The sequence below is a fragment of the Canis lupus genome, chromosome 17, assembly GCF_003254725.2.
Source record: "Canis lupus dingo isolate Sandy chromosome 17, ASM325472v2, whole genome shotgun sequence".
NCBI classification, from domain to species: Eukaryota; Metazoa; Chordata; class Mammalia; order Carnivora; family Canidae; genus Canis; species Canis lupus.
The window spans coordinates 54642782-54661279 of NC_064259.1; the positions used below are offsets into that span (position 1 = coordinate 54642782).

Here is an 18498-nt window from a genome sequence, read left to right on the forward strand (position 1 = left end):
CATGAAGAGGACTCTAGAGCTTTCTATGCCCCAATACATAATGTATCTGTTAAAACAAATTAGATTTTAATTTAGATTTGATTTTCGCCCCAATAAACCCATACCAAAAGCATGGAGAAACTCACCTGTCACTTTGATATCTCCTGTAGCTTTGGCAATGTCGTTCTCAATCATACAGGAGTATGTGTTGTTGATTGTGACATTGTAGAGTACAGACACAACCTTCATGGTCACATTCTCAGAGTTCAGCTCAAAGCTGGTATTGAAGACTTCTGAGAAGTTGGCTCCCTGGTCAGCCTGGGATGCCCAGACTACTGTAGGCTGTGGGAACCATCGAGGAGCCTCACACCGTAGGTTCTCAGAACTGGCATTGTAATCTACATTCACCTCTGGGATGCTGAAGGCTGCAGGGTTGGAGGTCAAAAGGGCAGATGTCAAGATCATACAGATAAAACAATATTGCCTTTGAAGTGCTAGGTCTTAAAGACAGTCATTTCCACCATTGAAATGACTCAGTTGGGACGCCTGGGTGGCTCAGTGGTTTAGCGCCTGCCTTCGGCCCAGGGCGTGATCCTGGAGTTCCAGGATTGAGTTCTGCATTGGGGTCCCTGCATGGAGCCTGCTTCTCCCTCTGCCTGTGTCTCTGCCATTCTCTCTCTCTCTATGTCTCTCATGAATAAATAAATAAATTCTTAAAAAAAAAAAAAAGAAAGAAATGACTCAGTACTTCCCCAGTGGGCCCTCTGTGTATGGCCCATTTTATTATAGATACAAATAATGATTTGTGCAACCCTTTGGCCAAAATCACAAACTCCAAAGACCTAAGTTCTAGGTATAAGTGAAGTTCATTCAATAATAAATAGATAACCTGATTAGCTCAATATTGTATACTGTTATCAAATATATCAAATAAAGAAACTACTTTGTACTTAAAAACCTTCCCACAAAGAAAAGTCCAGGCCCATGTGGCTGGAATTGTTATAACAGATAGATTTCTCCAACTAAGAGGAGTGCCAGTTCATCCCTTAAAGGATAAAGTTGATCATAAAATGTTTATTCTTTAAGGAAATTGGGCATTTTCTCAGGCACCTGTGAAGTCTCTTGGATTTTATGTTATTTTTCTGCCTGGAGGATAAAGTTAGGGTGGGGAGGGAGAGGGAGAAAGAAAAAACAAACAGCATTCACCCGTCACCCACAGAAATTCCATACACAGGCCTTGTTTTCACAGGGTTTGGATTTTGGTTGGGTGGAGACTCCAGCCCTGGTATCCAGGAGTAGAGACAGTCATTTGTTTTCTTCTAAGATAATCCTCCTTATTGGGGAGGTAAATGAACTTGAAGACTAAATGAATTTAAGACTAGCTTCCTCTAATATCCAGGCAATGAGATATTTGTGGGAAAATGTTAAGGCCTGAACTTTTGACTATAAAATCCTTACTATGACAAATGGCAAGATCCAATTAATTAATTTATTTAGCACTTTCCTTTGCCTGGGACTGTGCTGGAATGGAGTGAGTGGTGAAAGGAAAGCCTTTGCTTTGCCCTAGCAGAGGAGATGAGACTCATGCAGGCAGGGAATGAGCTCCTAGGAGATGATGTAAGGAATTACCTTTACGTGACAATGAACCACCATTTATTGAGGGTGGGCTCCGTGCCAGGTACTAAATTCCAGACATTATTTCATTTGATCCTCATAGCAGTTCTAGGGATATCTATTATAATCACCATTTTAAAAATAAGCTTTTGGGCAGCCCGGGGGACTCAGCGGTTTAGTGCCTGCCTTCGGCCCAGGGCATGATCCTGGAGACCAGGGATAGAGTCCCATGTCGAGCTCCTTGCAGGGAGCCTGCTTCTCCCTCTGCATGTGTCTGCCTCTCTCTCTCTCTCTGTATGTGTCTCTCATGAATGAATAAATAAATAATAAATAAATAAAATAAAAAATAAGCTTTTAATTTTGGAATAATTTTAGATTTATAGAAACGTTGCCAAGATAGAACAGAGAGTTCTTATAAACACCTCACAGCTTTCCCTAATATGAACATCTTAAACAACCATGGTACATTTGTCAAAACTGAGAAACCATCGTTGGTATATAATTATTAACTCATCTCCAAACTTTATCTGTATTTTAGCAGTTTTTCCACTAATGTCCTTTATCTGTCCCAGGATCCTGTATTGCATTGAGTTGGCATGTCCTCTTGGGTCCCTCTGATCTGTGAGAGTTTCTCGATCTTTCCGTCCTTTCCATGATCTTGATAGTTTGAGTGGTACAGGTCAGGTATTTTGTAGGGTGCCCCTCTATTGGAATTTGTCTGAGGTTTTTCTCATGATTAGATTGATGCTATGGGTTTTGAAGAGGAAGGCATAGGAGAAAAAGTGCCCTTCTCATCATATCACATCAGAATGCATACTGTCAATATGACTTATCACTGATAATGTTAACTTTGATCACCTGGCTGAGGCAGTGCTTGCCAGGGTTCTCTGGAAGCTGGACTTCACTAAGAAAAACACACCCAGAGTGTGATTATGGGGGAGGGAGGAAGTACTAAGCTCCACCTCCTGGAGTAGGGAGATCTGAGTGCATTATTTGGAGTTCATCTGTGAAGACGCTTTGTATCAGCTTGCTTGTATTTATGGAAGTATGGATTCATGTGTATTTTATACCTGCAGTTTTCATTTAATACTATGCAGTTTATTTTGTTGTTCGAATTGTTCTAGCTTTGCCACTGGAAGCTCTTTCAGATGGCTCCAGTGTCCCTTTGATGTGACCCTGCTAGTCCCTGTTTTAAGGTGAAGAAACTGAGTCTTGGTGAGGCTGCTTTGCCAAGGCCCTAGTACTTGCCTAGTTCTGGCTCTAGGTCTGTGCTTTCCATCATAGAAACACACGTTATGAAGTGTCCAAGAAAGGCCTCTGCAGACTGGTGTAGGCCAGGAGGCCTCAGGATACTTTCTGCCTATCTTGCAAAGGCCTTTCTCAAATGCCGAATTCTTTGTGGGGATTCTTCTATCCCTTCCTTCCCGATGCATTTGGGTGAATCTCTCTGAATCCCCAAATCACTCTATATTTCTTTTAAAAGCATTTGATGGACTTGACCAATTATTATTACCTATTATTACCTATCATTACCTATTTTTCTTATCTCTGCCCCAGCCCGCAACTCTATAAGTTGTGTACTGTGAGCTCTGCAAGAAGTGGGACAGTCACCTAGTTTTCTTAATCATCTTTTTATTCCTCTCAATACCTATCTGAGTTCCTTATACATAAATTCACCAAGCTGAGTTAATAAGGAAGGGTGGATTTCACTGGAAGAGGATTAGTAAGTTTATAGAACAATATTGTTTTTGGTTAGTTCCTTTTGAACTTCTCCTAAAATGGGTTCCACTCACATGAGTCCCTGGAGGTACTGATTTCAGACTTGGGCCAGGGTCCACTTAGCATAGAAAAGTCTCAGGCCAGATCAGTTTTCTCTTACTAGCAATAACCAAGGTTACCATAAAAGAGACCACGTTTATTTTGGCAAAATATTTCAGGGAATATACCTGAAAATCCAGAAAAGGGTATACCTGAAAAATCCAGAAGAGAAGACCTAATCTTATAGGGAGCTATTTTTGGAGTTGGTGCAGGTGTTGGATGGCAAGAATGGCTGCTGCCAGAATGGTCTATGTCTTATGGATCAGTCATAACCATAACATATTTCAGCAGCAACCCATGGTCTTTAGCCCCAATTACCTTTGGGTACTCTCTTTCCCTCTTTCCAAAAGTAACTCACCTCCAGTTTTATACTCAAGGTTAGCATTCCCTTTGCCTTTGGAGGTGATGATGTAACATTTATAGGTGCCAGCATCTGTGAGTTGCACATTTTTCAGCCTCAGAGAGGCATTGCCACCTATCACTTGATCAGCAAACACTGCTGTCCGGCCTCTGAACATTTCATCTTGGTCTGACAGGTCGTCTTTGCCTTCTTTGAACTCATGCACCAAGCCCATAACACCTTCCTTCAGCCACTGTATCACGATATCAGAAAGTTTGATGTCAGGCTCAAAAGTGCAGCTCAGGATTCCATCCTCCCCAATGTTTCCAGCGGAGGTGAGAGTGGTGACTGTAATGGAGTGTCTCCCTGTAATTCAGGAAGCAAGGGTCAATGCCAAGGGAAATTTTGGAATGTCGACAACCAAACCCCTCATTACTAAATTCCGAACAGAGACTTCTGTATTATACTGTATTATATTAGAAATATAGAAGAACAGGAGAGGCATTAAAAAAAGAAGAAGAAATAAGGATAGAAAGAACAAGAAGACAGCAGCCTTGATATCTAGAGGAGATCTGCTCTTTGAGAACAAGCAACCCAAGCCTTGAGAGGAAACAAGGGGAGAACACATTGAACTTTGAGTTTGAAGATGAGAATTCAAGTCCTGGCTTTGTCACTTGATAGCTGTATGACCTTGAATAAGTCATGTAACCTCTCTGGGTCTCAAAAAATGGAGGTAATGATATCTGTCTTACCTACCTTAAAGGAAGGGTTCTTGTGTGGATCAAATCAAATGGATGTGAACTTGATTTGCAAACTGTAATTACACACATAAGGTATTGTTATTCTTAGTTAACCAGAAGTGGCACAGAAGTGAAACCTCATGTTAACTAAATGTGGCCAGCAGTTCGGAAGAATGCTAAATTCTAAAGTGGGGTTTCTTGTATTCCATTTGAATGAATGAAGAAACCAAAGCAAAGACGAGATAAGTGACGTGGTTAAGGTTATAGTGCAAGCAATGGTATAATGAAGAATTAATTAAATTGATTTTTGGCTTAAGATAGAAGCCAGCCTCTCCTCTCCAAACATACCAGTAATAGAAATATAAATTATGCCAGCCATGTCCACGGCCTCTCCCTGACTTGCCCAGTGGATGGCCTGAGCAGACTGTGAGGAATTAGCCAACTGTTCTTTCCTCATTGAAGGCTGCTGACTGGGAATGTCTAGAGAGGTGATTTAATTAACTGAATCTTCGTGAGAGGCTCCTCCTGTGATTGGATGTGAAGTGAAGGAGAGGAGGGGTATCTGAGTCCAAGAGGAGAGTGGAACAGTTACAAAGAAGTGTGTGGGAGAGGACATGAGAGAGAAAGATGAAGAGAGTCCTCCATCCCTAGAGCTGTCTTAGATCCTGAGAGTTTTCAAGTCTAGTTTCCACTGAGTAACCTTTAAACAACACTATCTTAAAACAGTCTGCACAAATCTCTCCTTCTTACAACCCCAGAAGTCCAAACTGATGAGTCTTGGGTACTTCTCAACTGTACTTCTTAGCTTCCTTATTGGTATTCCTGCCTCTCATTCTTGCCTCCATCCACTCTATTTTGTAAAATTGCATTAATCCTACAGGTAGACCTTAAAACACAATTTGGACATGTCAGTTTTATAATCACTGATCCTTCATGGTTCCCAAGGGCTGTGGACTAAAGTTCAGACGAACCAGCATGGCCTTCAAAGCTAAATGCTACATGGTATAAATACTGCATGGCACACGGTGATTGCCCCGTAGATATTAGCTCTTCTTGCCACCTTTCCAGTCTCATTTCCTGCTACATCCTTTCATAGTCTCTACTGTTTATGTATATCAAGTGATTTATTCATTTTCTGCCTTCGCTGGAAAAATACGTAAGCAAAGTATACATGATATTTTTCAGATTTCAGAAAGAAACATTATGAACATAAGGATATCCTTAGCATTTCACCTCTTCTTGCCCCTCAGGGATTGGAACTAATTGGCTCCTAGTCCTTTGGAAAGTAGGTGAAGGTAATGGATGAGGGACAGCCCTGGAGAAACTGAGCCAGATGGATTTATATTAGAAAAAACAGAGTTACTGATGGCAGGAAAATTATAGGAGGATGTTATGAGGGCATTAGAGTGTGGGAGAAGAGAGACTTTGGAGCAGCTGCCATGCGTGGTGGTCATTCATGTGGGAGATTTGGGAGAGGAATTACGAAAGAGGAGGATAGTATGAAGTTTTGCTGTATAATATGAATGCAACACATCCCATCCCCTGTCTTGGCATTTTCTTGAACACTACTTTAAAGATTTAATTTGCTTTTCAATTATTTTTACTTGATAGACTAATATCTAAAACATTCCAGGCTAGTACTGGTTATACAATTATACTATGCATCTTCACACCCCCGTTCATCTTGCACCTACAATTTATAGTTTCCTCCTCTCCTTCATCACCGGTTATCCAAATTCTACTTATATTCAAGGCTATTCAGATGGCAGCCCTTGCATGAAACCCTCTTTTGATCTGCCAAGACAAAATTAATATATTCTCTACTCTCCCATAACACTTTCCCTTGCCTTTATTATAGCAGCTGTCTCCTTCTACCTTGTGTGTCGTCTGTCCCCAGAACAAATTTGTAAGCTTTCCAAGGACAGAAACTGTCTTAATGGTTTTTGTAAATCCTATAATGCTATGATGGTTGATTTTATGTGTCAACTTGACTGGGCCATGGGGTGCCCAGACATTTGGTCAAACATTCTGAGGTATCTGTGAGGATGTTTCTGGGTAAGATTAACATTTAATCAGTAGGCCGAGTAAAGTAGATCACCCTCCCTAATATGGGGGGGGGGGGGCTCATCCAATCAGTGGAAGACCTGAATAGAATAAAAAGCCTAAGAGGGAACTCCTACCACATAACTGCTTTCAGCTGGGACATTAGTCTTATCCTGCCTTTGGACTAGAACTGAAACACACTGTCTTCTTGGATCTTGAGCCTGCCAGTTTTGGGACTGGAACTACACCATTGGCTTTCCTGATTCTCAAGCCTCTGGACTCAGATTGGAACTAAACCATCTGCATCTCAGCTTGCTGATAACAGATCTTGGGATTTCTCGGCCTCCATAATCATGTGAGCCAATTCCTTCTAAATCTCTCTCTCTCTTTCTCTCTCTCATCACACACACACACACACACACACACACACACACACACAATCCTATTGATTCTGTTTCTCTGGATAACCCTGACTAATACAAATTTTGGTACTGAGAAGTGATACCTAAGAAGAGGCTTTGGAACTGGGTAATGGGTAGGGGCTGGAAACGTTTTAAGGTATATGCCAGAAATAGGGACGTTGAGGGAGATTCTGGTGAGGGCTTAGATGGAAACAAGGAACAGGTCATTGGAAACTAGAGGAAAGGCCATCCTGTTATAAAGTGGCAAAGAACTTGGCTGAACTATGTTCTAGTGTTTTGTGGAGGGTTGAATTTACAAGTGATGGAATTCGATATTTAGCTAAGATGCCTAGCAAAGGTTTGAAGGAGTATCTTGGTTACTCCTGACTGCTTATATAAAGTGTGGGAAAGAAGAGAGATGGATTGAAGAAGAGATTGTTAAGTAAAAAAGAACCAGGGAGGCCTGAGTGGCTCAGTTAGGCAGCTGACTCTTGGTTTCCACTCAGGTCATGATCTCAGGGTCCTGGGATTGAGCCCTGTGTCGGGCTCTCTGTTCAGCAGGGAGCAGGGAGTCTGCTTGAGGATTTCTCTCCCTCCCCCCTTTGCTTCCCACCCTTCATGGGTGCCCACATGTTCTCTCTCTCTCTCTCTCTCTAAATAAGTAACTAAATAAGTAAATTAAAAAAAAAAAAAAGAACCATAACTTGAAGATTTGGAAAATTCTCAACCTATCCAAATTGCAAAAAATGAGAACTCTGTTTGGAAGAGAACACTAAGAGTGTGGCTGCTCAGCCATATGATAAAGAGGAACATAGGTGCTACTCCTAGGCTTAATCAGCCACCTCAGCAGAAGCCAGGAATAGAGGAATACCATCAGCAGCAGTACCAAACGGGAACAGAGAAATTAAAGGGAATAGAAAAAATGAGGCAAAATGATGGAAGGCTGTCAGATTTCTTAGATCCTGCAGGACAGGACAGTAGAGCTATCTAGCCATAAATGTGTGCTATTCTTCCAGAAAAGGGAAGAATAACCCTAAAGGTGGTTGAGAGATCCTTAGGGCTCCTTGAAATGTCCTTGGTTTCAAAGGATGGGGCCATTGCCTCTGTTTCAACAGGCCAGACAGAAGGCCACAGATGGTGCCTTAGAGGTGAGGCCACCTGAAGCCTGGGGAGGACTTTCCAGCCTCCAAAACTGTGAGAAAATAAATTTCTGTTTTTTTTTTTTTTTTAAGCCACCCGGTCTATAATGTTTTGTTATGGCAGCCTGAGTCAAGTAAGACGAGTGTTTAGTGCCACATTTCTACAAAGAAAAATAGCACTTGTTGAGTGAATGAATAAATGAATGAATGGAAATCATTAGAAACCAAGGCACTGTTTGAGATAATGGTTCTATCCAAAAGGATTGTGGGAGTAAGAAACATTCGGCAGGATTATCACATCTAAATTTTGGAGAAATGGGAGCCATTGAAAAAGGCGGCAATGAAAATGCAGAGATTCTCAATAAAATCTTGGAGTAAATGTAACTGTGTTAGAACAAGAATAAATCTGATGGTAGTTTATAAAGTGCCATTAAAGTGGAATTGAAAAATTACTTTTCAGAAAACATACATGATTAACACAGTTTATGGGGGGAATGAAATGGTAATGACATATCTTAGTTTGGTAATTTTGCTACCGAATTAATTTTAATGTGTTGGCCCTGAGCCCAAAGGTAGAGAATTTGCTGGAATATCTCTTAGAGAATTTAATGATTGAAAGTAGGCAAGTGTGGAGTACCCCAGGGACCTGCTACAGGCTCTAGCCCATTTAAGGTTGCATTAAAGATGTGACAGATGGAAGGAGTATAATGATTAAATCCTCCCCTCATCAAATCAAAAAGAGGAATAAAAAACTATCTAGAACTTAAAAAACCAGGAGGACCTAGCCATTGCACCCAAAAAGCAATCAATAAACACTTTTTAGGTGAATAAACAATGATCAAAAGTGATTCAATGAAATTTAATTAACAAGCAACACCATATACATATTTCTTCTCAAAAAAAAAAAAAAAAAGAAAGAAATCTGTATTCAAACTCACAAACAAATACTAGCTCAAAAAGCTATGTTCTAGGAAACATAATCTGGCCTGGTAGGATTCTCCAATCTCTTAACCACCAGTGGCTCTTGTGTAATTTGGTGAGCCAAAGGATAAAAGGGCTCTAGGAGGTGGGTTTGAAGCAGTTATCTATTGATAGAGAATTCTGTTAATTGAAACAGTCACAGATTTGTACTTTGAAGTTGGAAGACCCAGCTACTTACTGAAAATGTACTCTCTAGCCCTTGAGGTTTAATCACTATGACAGCTCTGACTTGCATGGGAAAAGAGGCGCCATAAAAGAGGAGCAAGCCAAAATCTGAGTGTTTTTTTTTTTTTTTTTTCACACAGGGGGAGGACTATTCCATTGCCCAGTGCCATAGGAGCAGAAATTTCTTGGAATGTGAGATTACAGGTAATTCTGTCAAGGCAAGGATTCTTTACAGAAACTATGAATCTGGGATGTCCCAGTACCACTGGATAAAGCCTGGGAAATGAACTATCTTCTGAAATGGCTCAGTAAGGCAAGTGCTATACATTCCAGCAGCACAGAGAGCATCCTAGAGCCTTTCAAACAATGGTCGCTCAGGGTGGGCTGGAACCCAGCTGTCTAGAAGGACACCACAGCACAGGGCGTAAAGGTGGTAACAGGTAGTTTTAAACTGACACCAACTTGAGCACCGCTCTTGCCAGAGAAGAGAAGAGGTTTGGAGATAGCAGTTGTTTCCACGAGAAGAAATTCGGAAGGATGCTGGGCCAGGCTAGATGAAGGAACAATGTGGGAAGCAGCTGGTATTTGAGAATGGATATCAGGCTGTCTGGGTTCAAGTTATAGCTGTGCCACTTCCTGGATATGTGACCTTGGGCAAATCGTTTTTCATCTGTAAAATGAAGATGTTAATGATAGTAGCAGCCCCCTCCGTTGATCCCTGAAAGGACGGATGATGCAAGGTAGGTAAAGAGCTTAACAGTACCCGCCCTGCCCTATGTTAAGTCTTAATGTTATCGATAGCTGTTATGAACTAGAATCCTTTGGAAAGACTGCAGATCAGAGCACCAGGAGGAAAGGAAACACTTTATACTAAGTGCTTCAGGTATAGTGACTTGTTTTAAGCCTGCCAAGAACCATGAGAGGTAAGAATTACCATTATGCCCATTTAATAAATGAGGAGGAAGAGGCTCCATGGGAGTAAATGGCTGCCTACAGCCCCATATCTAGCAAGCAGTGAAGATAGTATCAAACGCAATCTCGTCTGGAACTAAGCCTGTCCTCTTTCTACAATGTCTTGCTGATCTCAGTGGCCAGACTGAGATAGGCAGAGATTGGTATCCCCACCTTATGTAAAAATAAAAGCAATTGAAAACCACAAAATAAAAATAAGAAAGGCCAACAGCCGTTTCTGAGATGACTACAATTAAAACAAAAATCTTGCTCTTTCTCTCAAATATTTTTCAAACAATTTGTTAAGTCTACTGTTTGGGTGCCATAAGCACATGCCTGCTTGGCTTATCCAGTGTCCAAAGATGCAGCAGCATTTATTAGGAGGCAGTGTCCTGTGGCTTCCTGCCCCAGCCTCTCTAACTTCAGAGGAAGCCAGCCCTGGTGTGGCCAGGAAATTGTGCAAGTTTTAGGAAGTGCTATATACATGCATTAATCATAACAAATGATTATTAAGCACCGATGCCATCCATATAAAAAACAATACTAGCCATTTACTATCTCACGTGCCAGGAACTTCACAAACACTTTTCTCATTTAATTCCCACAATGACTCTGACTATTTTACCAGTGAGGAAACTATTTTTGGGAAGTTATGTCCCAAAGGACATACAGTTAGTGTCAGGCCTGAGATTAGAATGTCTCTGTCTGATTCCTAAACTCTTCCATTACACAGAGCTTTCTGAAGTCATCCAGGGAGGGAGTGATAGCACAGGACTGGGCTAAATAGGGTCAGGGGCCTTTCTACCTATCTCCCTCCTCCTCAAAGGGTGTCATCCACAAAGGCTGTCCTATGCCCAGGGGTTAATGGGTGCCTCTCCACCTCTGTTCCAAACAGTCTACCTCAAACGCATTTTATGTTTTGTAGTGTCCATATTTGGTACGTATAAGGAGTAGGATGGCTATGAGGAGATGGCATAAATGGCCCAAGGAGAGTTTCAAAGAAATATAATTTTTTTCTGTACTTAGAAATATCTCTGTCTTTAAAAGCTATAGTCTCAGGAATAATGCCTTCAAGGCAAATCAGAAAACAACCTTCTCTGCCACAACTCTGTAGGAATGTTATTATTGGCACAGGTTGGCAGGGAGGAGTGTGGGTTCTGAAGCAAATTAGCAGGGCTTGAAACAACTGTCCCACCTGTTAGCTGTGTGCAACCTTGGGTGAGTACTTATCAGGATGTAGTAATAATACTTATCTCTTATTTCTTGTGAATAGTAAATCAGATAATTATGTAGAGTTATTTAGTACAGTGAGGTGCACATAGGAAGGATTCAAAAGATATCATCATCACCTTCGTAATGCCATTTCCTTAATTTCACTACCTTGTGTACTAAGCCAGCTAACATTTTTTGAATTTATATGAAGTGTGATAATATGATGCTCTCAGGTAAGGGTTATATAGTCTTTTTAATAAAAGCAATTGAGAAAAATCCAACTAGAGTGTTGAATTAATAGCTCATTTTATCCAAACAGCCCAATTTATCCATAATCAGCTTTTACCCCGTGAAATAGGAAGGAGGCAGAAAACCTCTTCATTGGTAGTAGGGTTTTAATATTATTGGTGGAATATTGCTGAGTAGCAAGTCTACTGAGTAGACTTGTTTTTATTTATGTATTTGCCTCTCCAAGCATCCATTCACTTGTCCATTCAAAAAGCACTTAGGGAGTACCCTCTGAACATCCTCTTCTGGGAGCTGAGTTACATACTCAAGGTCCCTATAGTTACGTAACAGGAAAAAGTATGAGTGGCAAAATGTTGACTTTTTTTCCTTAAGATTTTATTTATTTGTCCATGAGAGACACAGGGAGAAGCAGGCTCCATGCAGGGAGCCTGATGTGGGACTTGATCCCGGGACGCCAGGATCACGCCCTGAGCTGAAGGCAGACGCTTAACCACAGAGCCGCCCAGGCCTCCCAAAACATTGACTTTCATGGAGAAGCTGGGACAATGTGAAAAGTCTTGCTAGGGTAGTCAAAGCCACCGACAAGCAAAAGATACTTTTGGGCTCTGATGCCAAGCCATTTAGCCCTAAGCCCAAAAAAGGTCAGTTATTAAGATTCAGAGTGAAAGACAAACACTAGGCTTTTTTTTTTCTTAAGATTTTTATGTATTTACTCATGAGAGACAGAGAGAGAGAGAGAGAGAGGCAGAGACACGGGCAGAGGGAGAAGCGGGCTCCATGCAGGGAGCCCAATGCGAGACTTGATTCCAGGACCCCAGGATCACGCCCCGGGCCAAAGGCGGGCGCTAAACTGCTGAGCCACCCAGGAATCCCAAACTCTAGGCTTTTAATTCAAAGTGATATATAAGATCCAGAATAGGGTAAATTATAACTAAAGAAAAGTTAGAACCAAACGAGGAAGGCACCAAAATGTATGCATTGATATCTTTAAAAGTTAGCCCTAAATATTTGCTTTATCAGTCAATATTTTATTTCCACAAACATATATACACATATTTTATAAAATATATTTGTAATATATCTGTATATATATGAGTGTATTCAAGTATAGCATCTATACATAAAAATATACACATCATAACTATGCAGTTTGAAGAATTATCACAATTTCATTCCATGTAACTACAACCTACACCAAGAACTAGAACTTTACTATCCCCCAAAGTCCCCTCATGTTCCTCCTAATGGTTACCTCCTCCTTCTTCCCCTGCCTTTCTAATAGCACAGATTCATTTAGCTGTTTTTGAACTATACATACATGGAATTCTCCAGAATGTACTGCTTAGTGTCTGGCTCTGTCAATCAACATTATGTTTCTCATATGAACATGTACTCAGTCTCCTCTGTCATTGGGAAATAGGAACAACAAGATTCAACCATATTGAGTGTTGGTGAGGACATGGAGCACTGGATCGTTCATACACTTCTGGTGAAGAGTAAATTAGTCAATCATTTTGGAAAACTGAATGACAGTATCTACTAAAAGCTATTTATTGGCTTTCTTGGACATACTCTTTTACAAAGTGCTTATTTTAAGATTTTAGAAGAAAGGGTTAAAAGACAGCAAAACAAAGCAGAAAGACATCGGTAAAGATAAAAGCCAAAATTAGTAGGAAAACAATCAGAGAAAGTAAAAATCAAACGTAAACCTGGTTCTTTCAAAGCTACTGTTGACCTCATAAACCTCATAAACCTTTAAGATGAGACACACACACACACACACACACACACACACACACACACAAAATGCCCAAGATTAGGAATAAAGAGATAACGTAAAAAAGAAAATGAATTAGAAAGGGATATTAGAATGAAACAGGCTAGTACATTCAGAAACAGATCCATACACATTTAGATACCTGATTTATGACAAAAATGGCACTTGGTGAGAAGTGGGAGAGGGACAGTATTTTTAACAAATGGTGCTTGGTCAACTAGAGAGCCATATGGAACATGTGAATCTTGACCACTATCTTGCACAATACGCAAAATGAATTCTGGATGCTTAATATAAGATATAAATGTGAACGGTAAAACAGGGAAGATTCTATAAGATAACCTGGAAAAAACCTTCATAACCTTGTGATAGGCAAATGCTTCTTAGCCAAACAGATTATGAGAAGATCCAGTATAAAGGAAAAGATGGATAAAGTGGACGAGGTTAAAATTATGAGCTTTTGCTCATTGAAAGACATCACTGAGAGAGTGAAAAAGGGTGCCTGGGTGGCTCAGTCAGTTAAGTGTATGCCCCTGGCTCAAGTCATAATCCTGGGGTCCTGAGATCGAGCCCTGCATTGGGCTCTCTGTTCATTAGGAGTCTGCTTCTCCCTCTCCCTCTGCTCCTCTCCTCCCCTCTGCTCATGCTCTCTCTCTCTCTTTCAAATGAATAATTATTTTTTAAAAATAAAAAAAAATAGAGTGAAAAAGCAAACCATAGAGTAGAAGACAAGATTTTACAATGCATATAAACCAAATTGCACTCAAAATATATAAAGAATTCCTACAAATCAAAAAGAAAAAGATAATCCCATTGAAAAATGGATTAAAGACAAAAATACCCTTTTAAAATATATATTTTTATCTTATTTTTTAAGTAATCTCCACATCCAACATGGCGCTCAATCTTACCATGCCAAGATCAAGAGTCACGTGCTATACTAAGGCAGCCAGGTGCTCCAAAATAGCTATTTTTGATAAAGTGAGGAAAAGTGATAATGCCTCTTCTAGCCAAACACATCTATCATAAGTTTTCTTCATTTAGGCCTGTGGCCACTACATGGTGGCAGTACACTCACATCAGAGGAGAGGGACAGAGAGAAAAGGCAGGTGGAACCGTAAAAACTAAAGTTATAATGTGACAACTTTGGCTGCAGACTAAGTTAAAATAGAAATGTTGGCCCAAGCCAGGCAGTTTAGGGGAAATGGAGCAAACAGTTTGCCTCAGAGAAGACAGCTGCTGGCCTAACTCACTTAATGTCTTAATTAAGTGATGTCCATGATGGATGATTCCAAGACATGGTCCATACAGAAGAGGAAAGACAAGAGTATTCCTGCCACTGACATCAGCTGCACTCAGAAACTCACCATCCACACATGGTGGCATCTGTTCCCTACATGAACAGTGATCATAACCAGTGTTCTCTTTGCCTAAGACCCCTGTGTGCAAAGACCTGATAACTCTTCGATGTGTCAGAGGAAGCTTCATTGCACAGGAATCATCTGCCCAACCACTGATAGAATGGCTCAGCCACAGCCCTTTCCCACCACACCAGAGCGGCCTCTTCTACACTGACTGGTAGAGAGAACACTCTGATAATCATCCCATTTGGTTCTCTCAGCTACTTGGTGACGTAGACATTTCCCCACCTATACCGGAGGAAGAGAGCAGAGTCAATAAGCAGAAGAACCAGTGTGCTCTGGGGTTTCCTGAGTCCAAGCACACTCTTTCCATTTGACCCCATGGAGTAGTCGGGAATGTAATGGTGAGGGGTGAGTGGGTCACGGTAACACGAGAAATCACATACCTGAAATACCAAAACCGATGATAAGGGCAATGGCTCCAGCCAAAATAATGATGACGCTAATAATGCTATGGAGAGATAGAGAAACAGGAAATTACTCTTCATTTCACTTGACATGCCACTTTGTGACTAGGGTTTGTGTCTGTCATTTGTCAGAGGTCTACAGGGAGCATCTCAGCCTGTCTTCACCAGAAGCCCCTTCCTATAAAGAGGTGCCACAGAAAGGAATTGTCAACAATCCCTTTCCCCCTGGGATGCTGGGAGAGATGAGAGGAGTGACCCTTTTACCTGAGTTCGTGTGTCATCTGATTGTCCTATTTCCAAGTTGGGAGAGACCATGTACCAAAATCGTTGGGGCACTACTGATGACATCTCTGTAGTGCCAGGTGCCACTGGAGGGGTTCTAGGTACTCAGCCCACACAAAGCATTAATGCCCATCAATGATCTACCTGTCTTGTCTCCTTCCACCGACTTTACACTCCACTAAGGATGACAGTCATGTTTTTGCCTGTACCTTCTTCTCATCCCTAGTTCCCTCTCAACCCTGTAGATTCTCAGTGGCAGTTTGTTTTCTCTTATTTAAAAAGTAATAGGGCACCTGGCTTATTTATAATGTGGCTGAGTTGGGTAAGTGTCTGCCTTCAGTCCGGGTCATGATCCTAGGGTCCCCTGCTCAGCGGGGAGTCTGCTTTTCCCTCTCCCTCAGCCTGCCACGCTCCTTGCTTATGCGCTCTCTATCAAATAAATAAAATCTTAAAAAAATAAATAAAAATTAAATGAATGCATATCTATTACAGAAAATTTAGAAGATACAAAGAAGTTTAAAAAAAAAAGGACAATAAAATAACCTGCAATGACATCATCCGGACACAACCATGGTTAGCTTCTGGAGATGTATCCTGCCCGTTTTCAATGAACAAAGTAACAAATAACATTTGGGGGGGGGGGGGGAAGAAAGTATTGTTTGTATTTGCTAAGTGCTAGAATTACTTGGCAGACATGTTGTTCTAGGCACCATTTATGGATTATATCATTTATCTATTCAATAACCTTGCGAGGCAAGCAAATTTATCATCTCCATTTTACTGATGAGGAAATGACACAGGGAGATTAAGCATCTTCCCTTAATTCGCAGCGCTGGTCGGGGAGGGAGTAGATGAGTGCAGACGCCCAGCTCTGCCCGCTGCCTCCAGGCGGGCCTGGGCTCCTCGAGGGGCCCCAGCTTTAGCTGCTGAGAATGACTTGAGCAGGACAGAAGGTCAGAGCTGCTGTGCCCAGCAGAGGGGTTCCCGGGAGCTGGCCCATCGCTGCCCGCCCTTGTGCATAGTCACCAGGCAGGTGTCCTTGGCCACACTCGCTCACTGCTGGCAACTCACACAGTCCCCACACCCACACCGATGTTACTCAAGAGCAAGACAAAAGAGACGCACAGGGAGGCAAAGAATGATGCCACAGAGAGCAAAGGGAAGCCAGGAAGTTTTTACTTTCTGCCCTGAATGGGCTCATTGTACCCGCACACCACATACTGGCCCCCCGCCCCCCGCCCTGGGCTCAGGGAAGGGCCCACCGGACAGAGACAACAGACTTAGGAGAAACAATTTTGAGTCAACAGTTTCCCTGCAGGTCAAGCCATCACGAGGTGCAGCTGGAGAGACGGCAATGGAATAAGCCCAACGAGGCTTTTAGCAATCGGGTATCTGCCATTGATTCCAAGGGGAGACACATCTGACCACCTTCCGTACATCGACGCAGCCTCAGTTCTCACTGCTCCAAGTGGGTGAGAACAGCGACACAAGTTGAGCAAGAGGCACCATCTGGCTCCCTCTGACTGCCGGGCCAGAGGGCGGACTTGCATTTGTGAACCAGTGTCTTGCTTACCGTGGACCAACTACTTCTCTCTGAGACTCAGGTTCTTCATCTTGAAAATGGCAATAGGAGTAATTTCTGCTTTACCCGCTCTTAGGTCGTCAGGGATTGAAGTGTGTCCCCCGTGGCCCAAAGTTCATATTTTGAAGCGCTGACCTCAAGGACTTCAGAAGGTCACTTGACTGAGGAATAGGGTCTTTGAGGATGTAATTCGTTGGATGAAGTCATACCAGAGTAGGGTGGGCCCCTAGTCCCATATGATTGGGGTCCTTATAAAAAGGGGAAATTTACCTACACACACACACCATTCACACTCACAAACTCACATGCCCAGGGAAAACACTCATGAAGATGAAAGCAGAGATCTACAAACCGAGGAACAACCAAGATGGCCCACAAACCACCAGAGGCTCGTGGGGGACCTGGAGCAGACTCTCCCTGACGCTGCAAAGGAACCAACCCTGCTGACAAGTGGGCTGCTAGTCTCTAGAGTGGCGAGAGAACATATTTCTGCAGGTTAAGCCACCTGGTCGGTGGTTCTTTGTCACAACGGCCCTAGCAAACTTATGTCAAAGGGTTGTTTTAAGATCAAATTAGACAGTGGTTGTGGCATATCCATAAAGGGCTGTTCATATATTGCTTTTTACTATAAACAAGTCTACCTGCAGCTGTTGGCTTTAGGTTTGTTATTAAAAGCTATGACTTAGGGGCACCTGGGTAGCTCCGTGGTTGAGAGTCTACCATTGGCTCAGGGACTGAACCCAGGGTCCTGGGATCGAGTCCTACATTGGCTTCCCCACAGGGAGCCTGCTTCTCCCTCTGCCTATGTCTCTGCCTCTCTCTGTGTCTCTCACGAATAAATAAAATCTTAAAAAAAAAAAAAAGCTATGCCTTAACCCTGGGGAGTAGTCCATCTGGTAATAATGGCAACATAATAGTATTTTGATACATCAAAAATATCAAAAATACCCTGCACCAGGCTCAGTGCTGGTGTCCAATGAGCATTTTCTCCTTTGTATTATCAAGCACCGTTGAGTAGCTCCTTAATTTCTCTGACATCCCTTCCTTTCTGTCTTCACTGCCCCCCCCCACTCACCACTATGTCTCCCCAGCATTTTTACAGTGTTCTAACGGTTTCCCTTGTTCTCAGGCTGGACCTCTCCTACCCACTCTTCACACTGCCAGCCTCACGGTGACTTCAGAGTTTCTATACAACAGCGGTGAGGGGAGACAACCTAGCGGGAAGTGGGAGCCGGAGGGATCAGAGGGAGGGTAGATATGCTGAGGCCCCAAGCATGGCTTCTGGGCCAGGCCTGCAGGTTGGAGCCACGGCACCACCGCTTCCAGTCGAGTGACTTCCCGTTCCTTCTTGTTCAGATTAAATGAGTTAACACAATGCTAACACGAGTGAAGTGGTT

The 18498-nt window shown here is 42.2% G+C and overlaps 1 protein-coding gene across 3 annotated transcripts in view; it reads right to left on the reverse strand.

The window, feature by feature from the left end:
• The window catches only part of VTCN1 (V-set domain containing T cell activation inhibitor 1), a 55126-nt gene that overhangs the window by 9292 nt on the left and 27336 nt on the right, over nt 1-18498 (reverse strand). For 2 of the 3 annotated variants that reach the window (XM_035700461.2, XM_025453396.3), the window contains exons 2-4: nt 15217-15281; nt 3770-4117; nt 126-404 (exon numbers count right to left, since the gene is read on the reverse strand). In XM_035700461.2, coding sequence (XP_035556354.1) covers nt 126-404; nt 3770-4117; nt 15217-15281 — 692 coding nt within the window. The remainder of the gene's footprint in view (nt 1-125; nt 405-3769; nt 4118-15216; nt 15282-18498) is intronic. The other variant, XM_035700462.2, reaches the window with a different exon arrangement.